At 42.0% G+C, this 19,948-nt stretch overlaps 1 protein-coding gene across 8 annotated transcripts in view; it reads right to left on the reverse strand.

The window, feature by feature from the left end:
- LOC108603070 (peripheral plasma membrane protein CASK) overlaps window positions 1-17,008 on the reverse strand; it is a 28,478-nt gene extending 11,470 nt beyond the window's left edge. For 4 of the 8 annotated variants that reach the window (XM_017991535.2, XM_017991536.2, XM_017991534.2 and 1 more), the window contains exons 1-9: window positions 16,815-17,008; window positions 15,372-15,748; window positions 14,840-14,952; window positions 14,545-14,650; window positions 14,396-14,473; window positions 13,519-13,876; window positions 13,191-13,458; window positions 12,788-13,131; window positions 1,002-1,067 (exon numbers count right to left, since the gene is read on the reverse strand). In XM_017991535.2, coding sequence (XP_017847024.1) covers window positions 1,002-1,067; window positions 12,788-13,131; window positions 13,191-13,458; window positions 13,519-13,876; window positions 14,396-14,473; window positions 14,545-14,650; window positions 14,840-14,952; window positions 15,372-15,430 — 1,392 coding nt within the window. In that variant the 5' untranslated portion in view covers window positions 15,431-15,748; window positions 16,815-17,008. Of the gene's footprint in view, window positions 1-1,001; window positions 1,068-9,803; window positions 10,074-12,787; window positions 13,132-13,190; window positions 13,459-13,518; window positions 13,877-14,395; window positions 14,474-14,544; window positions 14,651-14,839; window positions 14,953-15,371; window positions 15,749-16,814 lie in introns of those variants that run through there. The other 4 variants (XM_017991539.2, XM_017991538.2, XM_017991537.2 and 1 more) reach the window with 2 other exon arrangements.
- Window positions 17,009-19,948: the final 2,940 nt, after the last annotated feature.

The raw sequence follows: 19,948 nt of genomic DNA on the forward strand, positions 1-19,948 counted from the left end.
TTGGCTTTACTTTTTTCTTCGCTGATTATATTCAGCGTGTATCGTAAGTAGATGACAGCAGGCATATTAGACGCTATAATCGAGTGGAAGCGAATTATTTTGTGTGAACTAATTGCATTAGTGACATTCAATTTGATGCTCGTGGGCGAAAGCAGAGAGCACAAAACAGAGCAACAGAAAATAGCAAAATAACGCTAAACGGCAATTGTCACAAAGCACACAGCATACAGATTTAACCGATAGAGCCAGCCCAAAAACCCCACTGTGCGCAGCTAGTGAGCTAATGTTATTTTAGTTTGCTAGTTGACTGACTCCTCCTCCCTCTGCCTTGCGGGCGCAGTCAACTAAAACCTGCGCCTGTTACTGATTTGGGATTTTGGAGCTAAACCCAAAAACCAAATGCTTTATTCCCTTGTGCATCGCTTGGGCAATCATGTGAATCGAGCTTTTTATAAAAGCGAAAACTATGCGTATCATTGCCCAACAAGCTTGTGTGAGTTGCTATGTAACTTATTTGTAATTGAAACATTCATGCAAAACTATAATATTAACTAATTGCCATAGTTTGTGGAACAAAAAAATATGTAGCATACTTTCATGGGAATTTTACATTTTAAAATTCCCAGTTATGCATATTTATTATGCAGAGTTTGTCGAAAATTTTAATTAAAACTGTATTTAATATTATGTATTTTTTTTTTTGTGCAGTTCAACAAACAAATGGCATGATTGGCATGAAATTGCGTATTAAAAATTGTTACAAATTTGCTTTATTGACGAGCGACGAATTTCTCGTCTATTTAAGCCAGCAAAAAATGAAAAAACGTCAGCAACAGTCCAAAGCCATTTTTTAAGCTCACAACATGCTGTGTTACTTTTTTTTCGTTTGTATGTAGCGACCCTCGTTTGTTCGCTTGTGTATTTGCCTTGTGTGGCTTTTAGCCTATGTGTGTGTGCGTGCGTGTGTGTGTGTGGGCCAACCCAAAATGAAATAATCTTACATGTCGTTGACACATTTTTTGTGTGCTTGGGCACTTGGTTTCCGGCTCGTGCTGGATTTTGCTTACCTGCAGGCAAAAAAAAAGGGACAATGTTGATGAGCAGGACGATAGCAGCAGCAGCAGCAGGCGCAGCAGCAATGCAAGAGAAAAAGAGAATAACTTGGTTAAGTAAATTGTTGTATAAACACATATCGAGATTAACATATACTATGAGCTAGATATACTATAAAGTTAAGTACTGCAACTACAGATGTTGTTGTTGTTGTTGAGCAGCTAAGGCAATTTAAATACGAAATGAAACTGAAAAGCGCAAACATTTTGTGGCAAGGCTCTCACTTTAAGTCAATGCAATTAGTTAACGGATTAGGGTTTTAGACACAGTACACATATAATACATATATATATAATATATAGTTTGGCTGCTGCATTTATTTATTTGAGGGTTTGTTTGGTGTCTGTGTGGCTCACCTGATGTCCGGAGCAAATGGAGCCGTTGGGCACGCGCACACGGAACGGACTATGCACGGGACAGGATGTGCGCGGACCCCAGCGCGACGAGACCGCCTGCTGCAGGGACAACGCTGAGCTACAGGGATTGAAAAGCGCCGGCGGCGGCGGACACGGCGGCGCCGACATTGACATGCTAATCGAACTGAGGCCGCTCATGCTGCGACAATGACCCGAGAGCAGTGCATGATCAGCAGCTGCTGCTGCGGCTGCTGCCGAGCATGCTGCCGAGCGCTTGTGGCGCTATGGGTATGCCCTGGCCGCTGCTGCCGACACCGCTGCCGCTCATGCCGCTGCTGCCACTGCTGCCGCCGCCGCCGCCGCCGCCACCGCCTAGAGACATGTGCGAGCCACAGCCACCGGACATCAACGCCTGTGAGTTGAGTCCATGATGCTGGCACATGCCGATGCTGGATGTCACGCCCGCTGCCGACCATTGACCGCTTGATGCTCCAGCTCCGCCTCCTCCAGCTCCAGCTGATACTCCCGCTGCTGCTGCAGCTTGTGTGTCGCCGCCTCCGCCGCCACCACAGTAGTGATCCACGGTAAAACTGTCTTGGCTACCAGAGCATTGCAAGCGATGCGGTGGCGGTGGCGAGGATTGGCGCGAGTAAATGTTGTTGTTGCTTTAGCTCTTTGATATGCTAAGCTGTTAAGCTGCTGCTGCTTCTTCTTCTTATTGTTGTTGTTGTTGTGCTGGCAGCATTTCTTATTATTATTATTTTCAAGTCTTACACAATCACAGTGTTAGCAATGTAACAACAACAACAATTTTATATTAACAATAATTATTTCTCTATACATATTTTATTGTTGCACACACACACACACACGCACGCACGCACGCTTGTGTGCATGTCCCTGTATAATTTATATGCGCTATAAATCTCTGTAGCTCGCTGAGTGTTGTATTCGCTTCTCTCTCTCTCTCTCTCTCTCTTTTGTTTGTTTAATTTGCGTAAACAAAAAAATTATTGTTTCCTTTAATTGATTTATGTTGTGTTAATTTTCCTCTTGTATGTTTTTTGTTCTTTTGTTGTTGCTGTGCTTGTAATTTCGTTTAAAAATTTTGTTTTAAATGCTTGGCTTTTAATGTTTGCAATTTAATTTTAATATATTCTCATCACAATTGTTAATTATTATGCGTTTTGTTATTTAGTACGTGTGTTGTTATTTATTTAAAACTTTTTACAAGTGTTGCACTATTAAATTTTGGTTTTTAAAATTTTGAGTTGATTTTTGTTATTTAGCATGCGAGTTCTGCAAAAGAAAATTGTTGAGAAGCTCGAAATTAAACAAAATCTATTTGGATTTGTGGGGAGCCAAGGACGTTGTGTGAGGATATGGATTAACTACTTATATACACTATGAGAGTTGACAGCAGCAGCAGCAGCGCTTTGGGTAATAAATTTGCAGATCAAAGCTAAAACATAATAAACATCCGTTGGAAATATTGAAACAAATAAAACATACGCTAGCAGCTTGTGCAGCCTACAATTTTAATTAAACCAAACTGTCGACAAAATGAAAAAATAAACGAGAGAGAATTCTAATATCGCAGGAGCCTAACTTTTGACTAAGAGATAAGAAACAACGAAAATGCCCCAGGGAAGCGCCAGCAATCTAAATTGCTGCGTTGGCCAACAACAAAAAATCGTTTGGGGAGCAGCAAAGCAGCAAAAAAATATAAAATAAAATGTAAACTGTAGCTACAACAAAAAATATTTTTTTTTTATGCGAGCCTAAGCCTGCCTTGACGACCGAGACTATTTATGCTAAATAGTTTTGCTTTTGGGCGCAACTTAACACGATTGCCGCTTGTCGAATTAAATTAAAATGGCATTCGAAATGCTGCCGCATAAAGTATAACTTGATGTTTCAGATATGTGCGCCCAGCATTATCTGTATAAAGGTGCTGAATTGTTTGTTGCGTCGGCGGCGGCTTCAGCTTCCGTTGCCGCTGCCGCAATTTTCAGAATGCTAATGTTAGAGGCGCCCCCGTCGCTTCCGCACCATAATTGAATAAGAACGTGCTCAGCCTGGCTGAAGGATAAGGCCAGGGCGCAGGCACAGCCCGTTGTGAGTGGCAACTTTTGTAGCAGAACATACGCGAATAAAATAACCAAATGCTGTTTATAAAATATTCAAAAACCCAACGACATAAAGGCACAAAACACTACCAAACCAAAAAAAAAAAGAAAGAAAGAAACGAAACGAAAACCTGAAGCTGAAGCTGGGACGAGCTTAGAGCAGAGCTATGTTGCTCGTGTGGGCGAATATATTGCAGTTGAACTCCAGGCCAAGTAAATGATACTAAACAATTTTCTGTGTATTGGTGCATCGCTCTCTTTCGCTCTTTGTCTTTGCTTCGCTGCGCGTGTGTGTGTGTGTCTTTTTGCCTGTATGTGTACACATTTTTTGATAAGGCAAACGTAGACGGAAATGGCAAAGGAAACAACAGGGCGGGGGCGGGGGGCGTGGTAGCGGCTGCTGTGCTGTGTGAGGCTCAAACTAAACTCAAGTGAACTGAAAGGCAGTGAAGTGAACGAAATTTGTGGAGTGTAGAGCGATGAGATGGCTGATTTTTTTCTTTACTTTGCTTTTCTTTTTTTTTTTCTTTGGGTGGGTTGGGGGTCAGCAGGTGTAACGGAACGTGGGGGTGGCTTTGCTATTTTGCTTGCTTATACTTACTGCAATGTTCTGCTTGCTGCTGTTGTTGTTGTTCTAGTTGTTTTTTTATTGTTGCCTTGCTGTTTTTATTAGAGTTTTTGTTGCCTCTTTTGCTTTAGTTATGTGCGCATTGAGCTCGTTGTATTTGTTGTTGTTGTTGCTGATATTTGATTTTATTTTATGCTTATTTGTATTTGCAGTTGTTGTTCTTGTCTCTGAGAGTCAAAATCAATAATGAAATTAGTTGAAGTGTATACTTTTTACTTTTATTTTTGGCTCGCTCGCTCGCTCGCTGTTGCTTGCGAGGGTTGCAATGTCACTTGGATTTTTTTTTTTTTTATTAAAGCAGCTGTCACAGTTTGATTTAATTTCCACACTAACACACTGGCAAACAGACACGGGCGCACAGACAGTACGGACGAGCGTCAAGATAAACACAACGCAAACTGTAATCTGATTAATTTAATTCAATTTGCAGCGCGTTCGCAACTCGTTTGCAAAATCATTGATATATATATATATTTTTGATAAAGTATGTACTTGAATATTTTTTGGTGGGGGGTGTGGGGGGAAATAAATCGATTTTGAAATGCGGTTGCTTGGCTGTTGGTTGTTCAATTGTTCGCTTGGTTGCTTGGCTGGTTGCCTTCGCTCTTGGCTTTGGTAACGCGTGCCTCGTGCCTCTGATCTCGGCCTGGCCATGGCAAGCTGAGGCGCTGCGGTTGTTGCTTTTGCACCGTCAATGACAGCAGCAGCAGCAGCAGCAGCAGCAACAACGACACGAGAGCAGCAGCGCTCTCGCTTCGTAGCAACTCGTGCCGAGCCAACAGCAACTCCCACACACATACAGCTCGCAACGTATGCGTATCTGTGTGTGTGTGTGTGTATTCGTAGCTTTAGCTTCGACTTTAACTGCGCTGACAATATGCAAAAAATCAGCAGCAGTTGCCACAGCAACCAGCGAGGCTACAAAACTCAATGGCCTTAAGTACAAATACACCAAAATCCACGCTCGTTGGCACACATATGTGTACGCACATGTGTGTGTGTGTGTGAAAATTATTTTCATTTGCTGTTGATTGCCTTGCGCTTTTAGCTCGTAAAAAATCAATTTGGCAGTAAACTTAGTCTCTCGTATGTTTTTCTTTTTTTTTTTACTTTTTTATTTCGAGCTTGTGTTGCGCTGTCTTTTTAACTTTTGCGGCTCACAGCATTCAATTTTTTTCGTTGCCTACTTTTGTGCGCCAGCAACTATTTGGCCCAAAAAGTTTTTTGTTGTACACCACACACACTTGGGCTGTTTAAAATTAAAAAGTTTCGCTGCGCGTTCATTTCGGCCTTAACTTTACTTGTATTTTTTTTAGAATTTTTTATATATATATTTTTTTACGGCTTGCGCCGTATGGCAGCGAGGACAACAGCAGCAAGAGCAGCAACAACAACGACGACGACAACGACGAGGACGAGGACGCGGACGAGGACAAGCACGAGATATGTGCGGCCCACACTCACTTTAGTTTGTAATTTGTTTTTTCGAATGTACTATGTGCGTTTAAGTATCTGTGTAGGTGTTGCTGTATGTGTGTGTGTGTGTGTGTGCAGTCGTCGTCGCTGTTGTAGCGTGGCCCGTAGTAAGTGCTGCTGTTGTTGCTGTTGCTGCTGCTGTTGTTGTTGTTATTGTGTGTACCCGTCCTATCCAGGCAAGGACTCGCGTTAGACTGCCACAGTTCCAGCCAGCAAGGTGCACAGTTATAGACTAAACTTGAAGTTATCAGCAGCAGTCCCACAATGCTGATGCTGCTGCTGCTGCTGCTGCCTGCAAAAAAATAACTCAACGCGCTCTCCCAGCTGAATGCAGCTGCTGGCAGCAGCGACGTTAGCAGCAGCTTTTCACCTAGCAATCAATTTCCGGTGCAGATGGCAAACTTATGCGCTATTTACATAGCGCTAAAGCGAGATGACTATATCAACTGACATTAAGCTTGCCCATTGTAGGTGGGGGATGCTGTCGCTGTCGCTGCTGCTGCTGCTGTTGCTGAATCTGCGAGTTCGCTGTTGCGAGCATGCGCAGTAGCTAGTGGAGCATGTGTGTCGACTGGCCAGGCTTAAAACTGAGCGCTGTTGACTGCGCTGCCATGCTGGATGCTGGCCAAGCTGCTGCTGCTGCTATTTGCAGCGACGACGGCAGCAGCAGCAGCAACGACGGCAGTAAGTAACGTAAGAATCTAGCGAAAAATATTCGTAATTTATGGCGCAATGTCTGCGCCACGTAGTCGTTAACCCAATCATTGTCGGCATAGCCCCATCATCATCATCATCAGCAGCAGCAGCATCAACAACGTCATGATTATGAGCAGCAACGAGTTGTTGTTGTTGCTGTTGCTGTTGCTGCTGCGGTCGCATTGCTAAATCATGCCAACGGCCATAGTCGAAACTAAAGTAGGTGACTTGTGTCCACACAAACACACTCTCAGTCTCAGTCTCAGTCACAGTCTCAGTCGACAGACAGATAGACTCTATGTTTGTTTGTCTGTATGAGTGCGGCCAGTGCTTATTTGAGCACCGCATGCGGGCCTTACGAAAGGCGCAGCAGCAGCAGCACCGAAAGAATGCTGAAGCCACAACCTAATTACTTGTGGTAAGCTGGGCAGGCTCTAGAGCTAAGAATGTGCAAACAGCCAGCAGATAGCTATAGCGACGACCAGAATGTAGACCAACCAAACAAGCAGCCTGGCCAAGGCTATACACTTAGCACAAATGTAGTTGCGGTTCTTGCTTTGATTGAAAACTGCGTGGCTTGGAACTTAAAGCAGCAATAAATTAAAGTGCGCTTAAGATTTGGCACTAATGTTATTAACACCCCACAGACTTGTCAATTAGGTTTATAACCTAGTTATTCTCACTTACTATTATAGTAAGATTTTATTATTAGTATTATTATAGTATAGTTATGTTTAATTTAGTAAATTATAATTAGATAAACTTTCCACAAAATACACATCTGAATAAATTGGAATTTTATAAAAACTTTATGAAAACAAAAAACTTATGTTATTAATATAAACCAAAAACAATGCAGCATTGTATTTAATTTAATGAAAATCATAAGCCAATAGTAAAATTTTAAGTTATAAACGCAATAGTGCGTATACGTAATATTTTCATACGCAAAATGTGCATAGATTTTATTGTTTGGCATATTTAGCTGCTAAAACTAACTCGTTCATCACATTTGCTCTAAGTTACTCCCTCTTTTCGCTCAGTGCATGTTATGGCAACGCTGCCTATGAAAAACACACCAAATATTTATGGAATACTTATGTGCAGACTCAAGCAGGCAGTCAGAGCAATTCAAAGCCAAAGCGACAGACACACAGACAGACATAAAGAGAGACAGACAAACTGCTGCCGCATCGATTGATTTACAAGGACAGCCCCAGCGCGCTTATATATACAATACTCATAACCTGCTGGCCTGTTCTCAGTGCTCAGTTTAATGCGCAACATAAGAGGAATTTAATTAATGCATAATAAAGGACACGCGAGGCGCGATTACTGCCACCCAGGCAAAGCATAAATCGGCATACATTGCTGCTTTATTTTAGCTGCTGCTGCTACTGCTGGCGTAGGTCAAGGCTTAAGCATATGTAATAACACTGCTCGATTCGCACTGAGAGCAACAGCCAATTAACTATTAAACAAAAGCTGCCAATGTCGTTTTGGTCAAAGGACAATTTGGTAACAAATTTGTCATGTCAGGCACTGTTTAGATATTGCCACACTTAGCACTATGTGTGTGTGTGTGTGTGTTGGCCAAAAGGGTAAGCTTAATGTGTCAGCGTTGCGGCAGCATTAGGGGTATTCACAAGTTGTGCACTGTCCTGTCCGTTGCCAATTCTTGGCAGGTGCGCCAGCCAGCCATGTAGTTTGTTAGCCCGCTTGCTTGTTGACACGTTTAGTTGTTGACTCACACATATATATAGAATATATATATAACATATATGCTACGTGCTCGTATCGTTGTATATATGGCATGTTGTTGGCAATTCGCAAACAAGTCAAACGCTACAGCAAGCATTGTAATAAAACTGATGGCAGCAACCATTGCCAATTGCTGGCAACAACATCAGAGTGAACAAAGATGCACGAAGCAGACTATGTGAGATTGTTACCCCGCCGCATGCAAATGCAAATTCGATAGTCATTAGTAAATTGATTTTCTGGCATCAATTTACAAAATCCCTCTGTCACCAAATGCGACTAACACACAGCACAGCACAGCAGAGAACACAGAACGTGTTCAAACCAACTAAAGGTAATTATCCGTAACAGCATAACAGTCAGCAGCAGCAGCAATCAGTGAAAGGTAATTTTTTGGGCGCTCTCAAACGCTTAATGTACGTAATGGAGCTGATAGTTAACAATATGTTAGACACACAAAAAAAATTACATTACATTTAGGCTTGATCACAATATATACAAAGGGAATGTAGAAGTTATCAAAGGCTAACAAATCTATGTGTGCTAGTGTTAACTTTAAATGAAAAAGCTTAACGCATAGTGCGAAATTTTAAGCATTATAGTTATATAAACAGCGTTTGCATAGAAATTTGTTAGACTTAAGTCTTAAGTTGAATAGTTTGCGGCGCAGAGCTTAGACAGAATTTATTGCTTGCAATTAATTAGTTATGGCGACTTATGTTTATCTAGCCTTTAAAAGAGAAATATATATTTGCTAAAAGTAGCACGCAGCTGATTTGGAGCTTGTGCTTAGAAACTCTTAAGCAAACCAGCTATATAGCTTAGCTTGCTATGATATATTTTCATTTTTGGTTTGGTAATAAATTTAGAATTTATTTATGTAATTTTTTTATTACAAATTGTACTTATTATATAAAGAATTAATTTTATCTTTAATTGGTAGTTTATTATTAGTAATTTGTGTACTAGTAAGAGTAGTTTTTTTTAACTTTATTAGAACGTTAAGTATCCAAATTCGTAAGGGGCCTAATAAGGTTGAATTAATAGGAATTCCTCAGCCTTTTTGTGATGCAATTAAATTATTTACTAAGGAACAGACTTATGCCTTATTGTCTAATTATTTGAGACTATTTTTTCTTATTTTTTCTTTATTTTTTTCTTTAATTTTTCATGCGAAACAGCACAAAAAGATAAAAACTAATTCAAAGTCTTAGTTTCCAACTATTGCTAGCATTTTGCAAATATTAAAACATACAAAAGTGTTAGCTTATATGCAATCATATATAATATGCCGCTTGTAACTGAAACCAAACAGAATTTTATACGCATTTTATGCTCATATCTAAAAACTGTTTAACAAGCTAAAGCTACAGACTTTCAAACAATCTTATGTAAGCAGCATTACTGTTTTGTTGACTTCAGACAACTCCGAGTGCTTGAACTCTGCACTGAGCTAAGCTTCTAACTTTTTACTTGCAAATAATCTTATGTACACAGGAGCCATAAGTTCTATTGACTGTGAGTTTTGCCGGCATTCGTGTAAATTTAGCAGCATTTTATGATATGCGAATTATGGTACGACAAAAAATGCCCCAGGGACCTTTTAACATTTGTAAATGGCAGCAAAGTTGACTAATAATTTACCTGCTGATGCAAGTTGTTGTAGTAGCGCGTTATGTACGCTGGCAGCAGCTCCGCCGTCTCTAGTCCAATCCACTGGAAAACGCTAAACTGTGGCTGCGTTAAAGTTGTTGAAGTTGCTGTTGTTGTTGTAGTTACAATGCTGTCGCAGCAGCAACAACAAAACTGCTCATCATCAACGGCAACGGCAACAACATCGTCATCATCATCGGCCACGTCCGCCATTCAAAACTTATTTACGAAAAACAGAACTTTGTAGCGTTTTATGCTTAATTTGTGTGAGCAGCAGCAGCAGCAGCAGCAGCAGCAGCAGCAGCTTCTTTTACGTTTTGATTTACGTTTTTTATTTATTTGCACAGTGGCGGCGGCGCACATTTGAATTTAAATTGAGTTATAGACGTGTTTTGTTCAAACTGCAGCCGCAGCTAAATTTATAGCACTGGGTTGGGGATTGTGAACAGGCGACAGCGACAGCGACAGGCGACTAACGACGCCAATGACAGCGGTTGCCCTTTTGTCAATTGCTCCCATGTGTGTTTTGCCGCCAAACACGTGGCTTTAAACTTGTGTGTGTGTGCGTGTGTTCGTGTGTGTGTGAGTAGGTTACTGCGGAAATTCGCGCGTAATTGGCACACTGACAAAACACTAAACACTCTAGAGACATGAGCGTGTCCGCGCGTTCACGTTCGCGTTCGCTCGCGTTCAGTTAATTGGGTCAAGCAAGCGCGAGTCACTTGAGATATATAGACTAGCATCGCCTCAGCTCAACTCAGCTCAGCTCAGCTTAGCTTAACTTGACTTGACGAAGGTTTAGCGACTAGCGCGACTGCCAGAGCTTTGTTTAGACAGCTGTCGCGCTGGGGTCCATTGGGGCTGATGCGGGCGACAGACGCGAAATCGCTCGTTAGGCGCCTCTTTTACACATCACTTGGCAGTGTCAAATAAATTTCAACACGAGCCTAGAGACTGCAAAGGATGAGACGTTGTGACTGCGACTGCTGCGCGCTGGCTGACGTTGCGTATTTGATTTGTTGTTGTTGTTCCCTCGCGGCGGCTGCGCCGCAAACTAAACTGAAAAGTGTGCGCGCTTTTTTGTTTAAGTCAATCACGAATGCTCGGTTGGTTAGCGTCAACACCAAGCAGCACACACACACACATGCACATATAGTGCATATAATTATATAGACTGTCCGCCCCAGCCCTCGCTTGCAGCTGCAGCTTGAGCTAGCGACTGCGCTCGCTGCACTTTGCAGCATCAATGCAAATAGTTTGAGTGAGTACGAGCGTGAGAGTTGCCAGCGCCAGAGAGCCAAAGTTTGCAGCGAGTGTGAGAATTTTTTGCAGCGCACCCATTAGCAGCAACAACATCTAACTAAGCCTAAAGCCCGCCCAACCCCCTTACACTGCCCCACCACTCCCACTCCAGGCTGTGTATATGGCATTAACACATTCGCTCGTTTTCTGCAGTTGTTCATATCGTCTGTCATATATTTTTTCTTACTTTTCTGCCCCTTTTTTATGCAGCCTTCTTATTTTTTTGTTTTTTGCGTGCCATGAATTTATGAAAATGAGTCTCAGGCACAACGTAGCCAGCCGCACACACAAAGCAACTGATAGACAGCTTGAGTTGCTGGACAGACGAGCTGACAAGCAGCAGCAGCAGCCCAATGCACAATCCACAATTCTATGGAAAACAAATAAAAAAACATGTAAAGTGTTGTGGTTGGGCAAGCGTACTATACCCTATGGGCAATTGCAAGAGAATTTCGATAGCAAAACTATGTAAAATATTTGCTGAAAAACAAATGTTTTTGTCTAGCTGGAGAACAATGAATGGCAAGGGCTGCATTTTTAGCATATTGCAATCTATAATTGAATACGCTTGGCTGCAAATTATTGCAGGGTATTCAAAATGAATAAAGGCCGTTCGCAGCAAAAAAGTGTAGTCTGCTTCAAGGAGCAATTAACGGCAGTGGATGGCACAGAGTTCCAAACGCGCGTTCCATATCGTACACAAGCAGACGCCAGCGCTTGGCCAGAGCGCAAGGTTGGTCAACACAAAAAAAGGAGCTTACAAAGATATACACTATATATATAGCCAGGCATATGCGCACTGCTATATATAGACAGCAAAAGTTGTGTTATTTCTGAGACTTAAAAGTAATTAAGTAATTATTGCGCATAAATATTTTTATAAATATGTCTGGCTAAGCAATGTAAGTGCATTTATAAGCTGCTTATAGTACATATATTTTGCTAACGTTAAATGTTGTATTTTTTTCGTATTTTTGGACGCTGTTTGCCCCTTCACTGTTTGCAATACTTACAGCTGTGTGTGTGTGTGGGTGAAACATGGCGTCGACTCGATGCCAGCGACGGCACTTGAGTTGTGTAGCATACATTTCAGCGCAAAAAGCCTTTGGGGGGCAGCCCAGAGGCGCTCAAGCTGCTGTTTTCTCTTGCTGTGATACTTTTGCTGTTAAGCCAGCAGCAGCGTCGTCCAACGAATTTAATTTAGGTTTATTCTGATTAAATTGTTTGTATTTTGGTTGCATTAGCAGTCGCAGTTTGTTTGCACGCCGAATGTCGTACGACGAATTTCTGTTGTGTGTGTGTGTGTCTGTCAGTCTTTGGGGCAAGCGGATTAGTTACTGTCTGCCTCACACACTGACAGTCTGTATGTGTGTGTGTGTGTGTTGAGTGGCATGCATTTGCCTGTTTACTGTAGCACTAAATACATTTCAAATTTATTCTGGCTTATGCTAAACCAAACGACAAAGTGGACCACAGATTGATGTGACCACAGTCTGTTAACTGGCCCAAACAGACGCGCAGCATGCTGCCCCGAAAAATTGCAACAATATGGCCAAATCATGTGCTTGAGAGCTTGCCACAAAATATATACACCGAGTAAAGCCGCAACAGTACACAAATTGTATACAAAACAAATACAAATACAAATACAATATAAAAGCACTGCCACTCACCTGTAGATGGGGTGAGGCGAGCAGCTGCATCAGCTCATCCTTGGCATACTTATTGCCCGCACTAACGCCCACCGATGACAGCAGCTCCAAAATATCGCGACTGCGCGCAACAGCCTCCGCGCTAGGCGCACGGCCATTGGTTGTTATAACCGAGGAGCTAATGCGATCGAAAAGTTGCAAGAATTGTTGCAAGCGCACATCGCGCAGCATATCCCGCAACACATCCTCATCGACATGTGCATCCTGCAGCGAGTAAATATCATCCAAGCAGTCCAATATACGCTGCACAGCCTCAATGCCCGCCTCCTCATCGTCCCACTCATCCGGCGCACCAGCTATGGGCACTGCAAAAGCAAACAAATTTAAAATTATGTCCAATAGTCTGTGCTTGGGTTGAGCTTACTGTCCGCATCGCTGGCGTATAGCGGTTCCATGTTGGTGCCACCTGCAATTGCCTGCACTGCGCCCTTGAGCTTGCGTCTTGCATTATAACGCTTCAGTTCCTCCACCGTGTCCGCCAGATGCGTGCGCTGCAGCTTGTCGCGATCGCGTATCCATGGATGCTCCAGCACCTCGAGTATGGATAGTCTGTGATGTGGATTTGCTGCCAACATTTTCATGACTAGATCCTTGGCATTTGCCGAAATTGATTTCCACTCAGGCGCCTCAAACTGCAGCCAAACAAATTTAATTAATTAGCTTGTGGTGCTTGCAACATGCTGCGCACTTACCGATAGCCTGCCGCGCGCTATTGACTGCTGCAAACGCACGCCGGAGCCTAAGAAGGGCAAACGTCCGGATAGCAGCACATGCAGCATTACGCCCGCACCCCAAATATCGCAAGCCTTGCCATAGAGTCGCCTGGTGACCACCTCCGGCGCCATATAGTGCGGACAGCCAACGCGTCCATGTGTTTCTAAGGTTTCTCTGCCCGCCTGCAATTGTATTGCCGAGCCGAAGCCACCCAGCTTCACAGGTGCCGAATTGTCCACAGTCGCCAGCAGCGCGCAAGCTGGACGCACATCTCTATGCAGAATGTCATTCTCATGACAATAGCGCAGTGCTTCCAATATCTGACGCATGTAGTGACTGTCGGTACAAAGACAAAAGGAAAACGTTAATTAAATTGCAAAATTGTTCAGACAGGCAAGCAGCTTTTCGCAGAAACTTGATTCATTCTAACTGCAGTCAACACTTTTCCTTGTAACAATTTCAAGCAAGTTTAAGATTTAAATTAGGAATTCATTTGAATTGGCAAACAGACAGAGCATAAGATTATTCTGTGGAAACTAAATTAAGTATCAAGTAGACATAAAGCAAACATTGAAATGCTTTGAGCTAAGGCTTAATTTAGGCACAGACTATACAAAATTATTATGCCATGTGCTTAGTTTTGCTTTAAAGCAACAACAATGTTTGTAAATGCTTAAAAATCAAATGCTAATGCTACTAACAGTTAAAGCTATTACATAAATAACTTTTGTGCTTTACATTTTAAAAACTGGCAGCGTCTAGACGCATTATACATCTATCTAACTGATTGAACTTCGTTGTTTTAACCTTAGCAATGCCTTTAATATACACTGTATGCTTAATTGGCATGCTCACCAAGCGACTGCTTCACTGTAGACAAAACCGGCAACGGCACGCCTGACAACCTCAAAGCACAAATCGGATCCTTCCATGCTGCAAGTGTATAAAAAGGTATTCAAAATTATTACAGTGGCCTAGATGAGACACACAAACGTCTTACTTACAATTCAAAGACCATGTAGAGCATGCCCTCGGAGCTGTAGGTCTCCAGTAGCTCGACAATGTGCGGATGCTTTAGCATGTGACATATTGTGGCTTCACGTTTCAGATCTGTAATGGCGAGCAATTAGTTGTTATTAGAATGGCAGTTATAGGGTTGCCACCCAGCAGCGGCTGGCTGTAAGGCTTTGGCCTTAATGGCGGAATTATGTGCCCAGCCATAATTCATTTCAATCAATAGCAATTTCTTTTAATTGTAGCCCCTAATTAGCTTAAAGCGTAATTTATGTATAAGCTTACCCGCTGTGCTTAGACCTGGGCTGGCTGTAAATTTGGCCACATCAACAATTTTGGCAGCAAAATGTTGATTCGACTCTCTGTGTATGCAGCGCCGCACAATGGAGAAAGGACCTCTGCGAAAAGTTTAATAATACATAAGAGTGTGATATTTGCAAATGCAGTAAAGAAATGTTATAAAGTATTTTAGAGCAAAGTGCATGCCTTTTTTGACCTTATGAGGCAAACACACACACACACACACACATACTACTACACTATAGTACTATTTGGCTAGCAAAATATTTAGCACAAGTTGTCGAGCGGCACATAAATATTAATATATAATGCAAAAGTCGACACCAAGCCTAAAACTTGCTGCTGCTTTTTGGCCAAGTTTTTGTTAAGGTAACCCAAGGGGGCGAGAGAGCTGAGCTACTGTTGTGTGTGTATATGTGTGAGTGCTTCATGCCGGCTGTCGACAGATGATTTAGTGCGTAAAACACATAATGAGATATATAATACATATATATATGGGGCAAGTTAGTAAACTTACTTGCCAATGACCTCACACAGCTCGTAAACATCGTCAAAGAGAATTTCGTCTTCGGTCATTTTGAATAATTGATGAATTGATGCCGCCGCTGCCTGGCACAATTGCTTTTTGGAATATTGATGAGCTGCTGCTGCTGTTGTAACTGAAGCTGCAACCGACTGGCGTGCCTAACCGCAGTTGCTGCCGCCCCAGACTCCGCAAAATAAAAGTATAAATGGCAACTTCAAATTAACTTGCGTTATGTGCGTGCCCTACGCTTATATCGCTTAACGTTGCTTTCGTTGTTTTATTGATGGCCGCTGCGATGATGTTGTTGTTGTTGCTATTGCTGCTGCTGCTGTTGTTGTTGTTGTTGTTGTTGTTAAAGTCTCATTTTCCTGCAACAAAAGAGAAATTATTTTAAATCATTCGGAAATCGAAATGGGCATTCATTACAAAGATGTGTCAATCACAGGTGCCAAACGCACCCAAATCAATTACAAAACTGGCCCCACCGTTAGTAATTTCGGTCCTGCCAGGACTATTTCAAAGGAAGTTTCACTGTCAAGCCTCGTACACGGTGGTTTCATAGAGAATTTTGCATTTTCGAAAAACGGAAATGACTTCCTGTGGTTGCGGCAGCCCAACACACAAAAAAAAAAGGTAAACAACCGAGTCGCCACGCTAGAGCGCCTGAGCAATCACACTGAGCGCTGCGCCTAGATAAACAATAGTTTGTCTATTCTAAGTAGTAGGCTACACACATAGCCTATTTATCTTTGCCTTTTACACTTTTTTCCCGTGTTCTTTTTTTTTTTTTTTGGCACAAAAGTTGTAGTAGCATTTGCCAAAAACTGGGAGAGCGACAAAAAGGCAGCCGCAATGCGCAGTCGCAAAGCAAAAGTTTAGTGTGAGCGCAGCTAAAAAGGATAATAAGCTACAAATTCCTGTACTGTATCCGGGAATTGCATGGCGCTGACCATTTGCATATGCAACAATTTCTAGTTGCATTCACACACACACACACACGCATACAGCTGCATAGTTGTTTAATCTGTTGTTTTAGCGTAGCTCTGGCATCATGTGGAGCCTTTTCATACATATTTAATGCAGAGCGCGCATTGGGCGCGGTATGGCTCGGGGCTCGGTTTGCTCGGCTAAAGGTTTTACCTTGTTCGTGTGCCGCTGTTGTAAAATGCCTTGACACTTTCAGCTAGGCGACCTTACCACTCACACACACACTCGCACGCACACACACATGCACACACACTTGTCGCGACAAGTGCCACCGCCTCACAATTAAGAAATTGATTCATTGTCTAGTATTTTTACAAAGGATTTGCATTGCTCAGTTACAGCCACTAGTACTACCTCTTACACACACACACACACAACACACACAGTCAGCCAACCACCCACACTCTCACACCGCCTTGAATTCGAGTATATTTCACATGTACTAACCCCCTCTCGATGCAGGCACAACCAAATTTTTTGCACTGAATATTAGATGCTGGCGAGAGACATGTCCTCCAAACGTCTCTAACTGGCGCGTTCACTTGTCTATTGTGCACATTCACTATTACACTTGTTTAATTGTATTTGTTACTATTAATTTATGCCTAATTTAAAACAAACACGGCCCGTGAATTGATTGTTTTTTTTTACTTCTACTTCTTGCCACGCAGTGCAGCTAAAACTGTAAACGATAACATGCTTATTGTACAACCGCCACACCAAGTGGCGGCAGTTCGATGGCCAAACATATGACTATCGGGGCGCAGCCGTTTCACTGCATCTGGCAACATCATAAAAATAACAGACAATTTAACTTATGAGCATAAACATAAGCTATTTCATCATTTAAGTAAATAACCATTGCGTAAATTTGCAGCTTAAGCAACGATTTACTTACTTATACGTCTTACTTTATTTATACAAAGAAATATTGTGCAAATTGGTGTTGAAGTGAGTGTATTATACTTTGAGAACTTCCTACAAACGAGTTATAATGCATATTAGTTTTGTTTATAGGTTTAATATCTTTAATAGTAAATTTAAAAAAAATTATTGGTCATGTAAATCGGAGTTATTAAAACACCATTGGTATGCCAATATTTATTTCGCTGAGGTGTAAGAATAAATAATTGTTTTCAATCACTTGCAACTGCAATTGCTGAAGCTGTAAATTTTTATGCATTTCGTAATGTTGTTTAAATTCGATTGTTATGCTAATTAGCATAGTTAACTGCTTCTTTATTATTTTCTTTTATATGCACTGCATATGATTACCATAAATCACTTAATAAACCCATTAGAAAAAAATTAAGACTTTAACATTAACATGCTGGTCACAAACACTCTTGGCAAACCCACACACAATAGGTGCGTAATCTTTAAATCAACTGCGCTTACACAAAAGAGCCAACCGAGACCGAGATCCCTAAAAAACAAAAAAAAAAGAAGAAAACATAACATAAACATCATCAATTACAAAAGGCCTTCGAGTAACAGCAAGCAGAACAGCACGACAAGAATCGTAGGTCGCATTGGTTTTGAGTTTTTCTTTAGTTTTTTTTTAGGGTTTTGGAGTTTGACAAAAGGAACAGAAAGAAAAACAGGCAAAAAGGCAAAGGCAAGCCACTCAGGTGAAATCAAAATCAAATTCAACGCCAACGAATCGTCGCCGTCGCGACTTGAGACTCGAGACTTGCGACTGTCGCGCTTAATGCGTGTGGATTGGACATGGATGTGAACGTGTAGGATTCGAATTGACATTATAAAAACTGGTTTGCTGCCAATATATTGCCTGTTAAGCGTCCTACGCAACACCAACAACAGCAACTGCCTACTACTGCCGTCGACGACGACGACGGTACCTGATGTACCTGCCCACTTGACAGTAATACTTGTTGTGGTTGCCGTTGGCCTGTTATAAGCCACTCTCTAGGACCTTACCGCAGCTACCGCATGAGGAAACCCAAAACAAAATGCGCGCCAAATCACAGAGGGCAACGACGATTGCTTATTGATGCTGAGGCCATAACAAAACTAGAGAGAGATAAACTCAACTCAACTTGATCTGAAAATGTGTTGATAGATACATGAGTTAAGACAGCTTGGACTTAGTTTTTAGTTACTTAAAGGTCAGTTACTAAAGCTTTATATACAAATATATATATAAACGTATGTCTGTCAGTTCCTGATGTTCTCATATTTCCATAAATGACAGCGCTGAATAAAGAACAGACAAGGCAAAAGAAATAAAAAAGAAATGCATGTACTTGATATGGTTTGTTAACGGATCATCAGGAACTGATCATCTGGCGAAGCCATCATTGCAAAACATTTTCCAACCTCCCTCTCCTCTCCTCTCCAGCTTCATACACACATTAAATGTTACGCTGTATTGACGTAGTCAAATTACGTTGCCTGGAAATGCAACAACCACACTCAATACGCATATTCATTTACCTTTTAGCATGCCCCATGCCGTTGCCCAGACTGCGGCCCTGGCCCATATGGCAACAGCAACAGCAGCGGCAGCAGCAGCAATTAACTCAAAATGTCATTAACCAGGCATCGTAGGTGAGAGACGCAGACTGACATATGACAGGCATCAAGCAGAACAGGCAGGCCCAACTGGAGTTTAGCTGAGAGAGTCCAGACGCAGAGCCTCAGCATCAGCATAACGAGCAACAACGCCCTCGCTTTGGCGAGCGTGTTCCCTACCCTACACTCATCCCTGCCCCTTCCCTCTGCTTGTTTCCCTGTGTATTATGTTGCCTGACGTTCCACCTTGGGCATTAAACGCTTGATTAAATTTCACTACAAATGGGCGGGGGTTGAGGGGAGGTTGAGAGAATGTTACTATGGCTATGGGTTTTGTATATTCGTAAAAAGGTCATCGCGACTTTGGCCATATGTTGTTTATGCACTTGGAGAAAACCGAAATACGAAAGATTGTTATAAGGTCAGGCAGCTTAAGTTGGAAACTATTTATTTAAAATATTTTCTTTCAAAGATAAGTCTCTTGACACTTGAACTGCAACCTTTAGTTGTTTTTTTTTGCAGTGTATGCAACCTTAGCTTAAGATATCTGTTATGCATTTGCGGTTATATTTTGGATTGTCATGCTAGTGCTCGACACACACAGTTAGAAAGCTCAGCTATGTATGGTTGGTATGAATGCATGCAAGCATTTCTTACATATCATTTCCCATGCCAAGTTTTTGTTTCCCCTTGACCATCCGGTAAACGTGGTTTGGGAAGCCTTAAGACTGCGCCGACAGCGTAACGCTGGTGAGAAAAATGTTTTGCATTATTTACATTTCTCTGCTGCAGCAGTTAGTTAGTTGTTGCTGTTGTTGTTGCCGCTGTTGGCGGCGGACTGGAGTGTGCAGCAGGACATCCGTCATGCCATCAAATTGCGCCTCCGTTGCGCTTGCTTTGCTTTTTTATTTCGGTGGATTTTATCGCTTCGCTTCCTGCGCGCTTGCGCGTTTGGTTCTTACTGTTGTTCTTGCTGTTCTCGTTGTTGTTCTGTTGTTGTTGCTGCTACTGCTGTTGTTGTACCTGTTGCTCTCATTAACAAATTG

Source organism: Drosophila busckii, chromosome 3R (assembly GCF_011750605.1).
Source record: "Drosophila busckii strain San Diego stock center, stock number 13000-0081.31 chromosome 3R, ASM1175060v1, whole genome shotgun sequence".
In the NCBI taxonomy this organism is placed as follows: Eukaryota; Metazoa; Arthropoda; class Insecta; order Diptera; family Drosophilidae; genus Drosophila; species Drosophila busckii.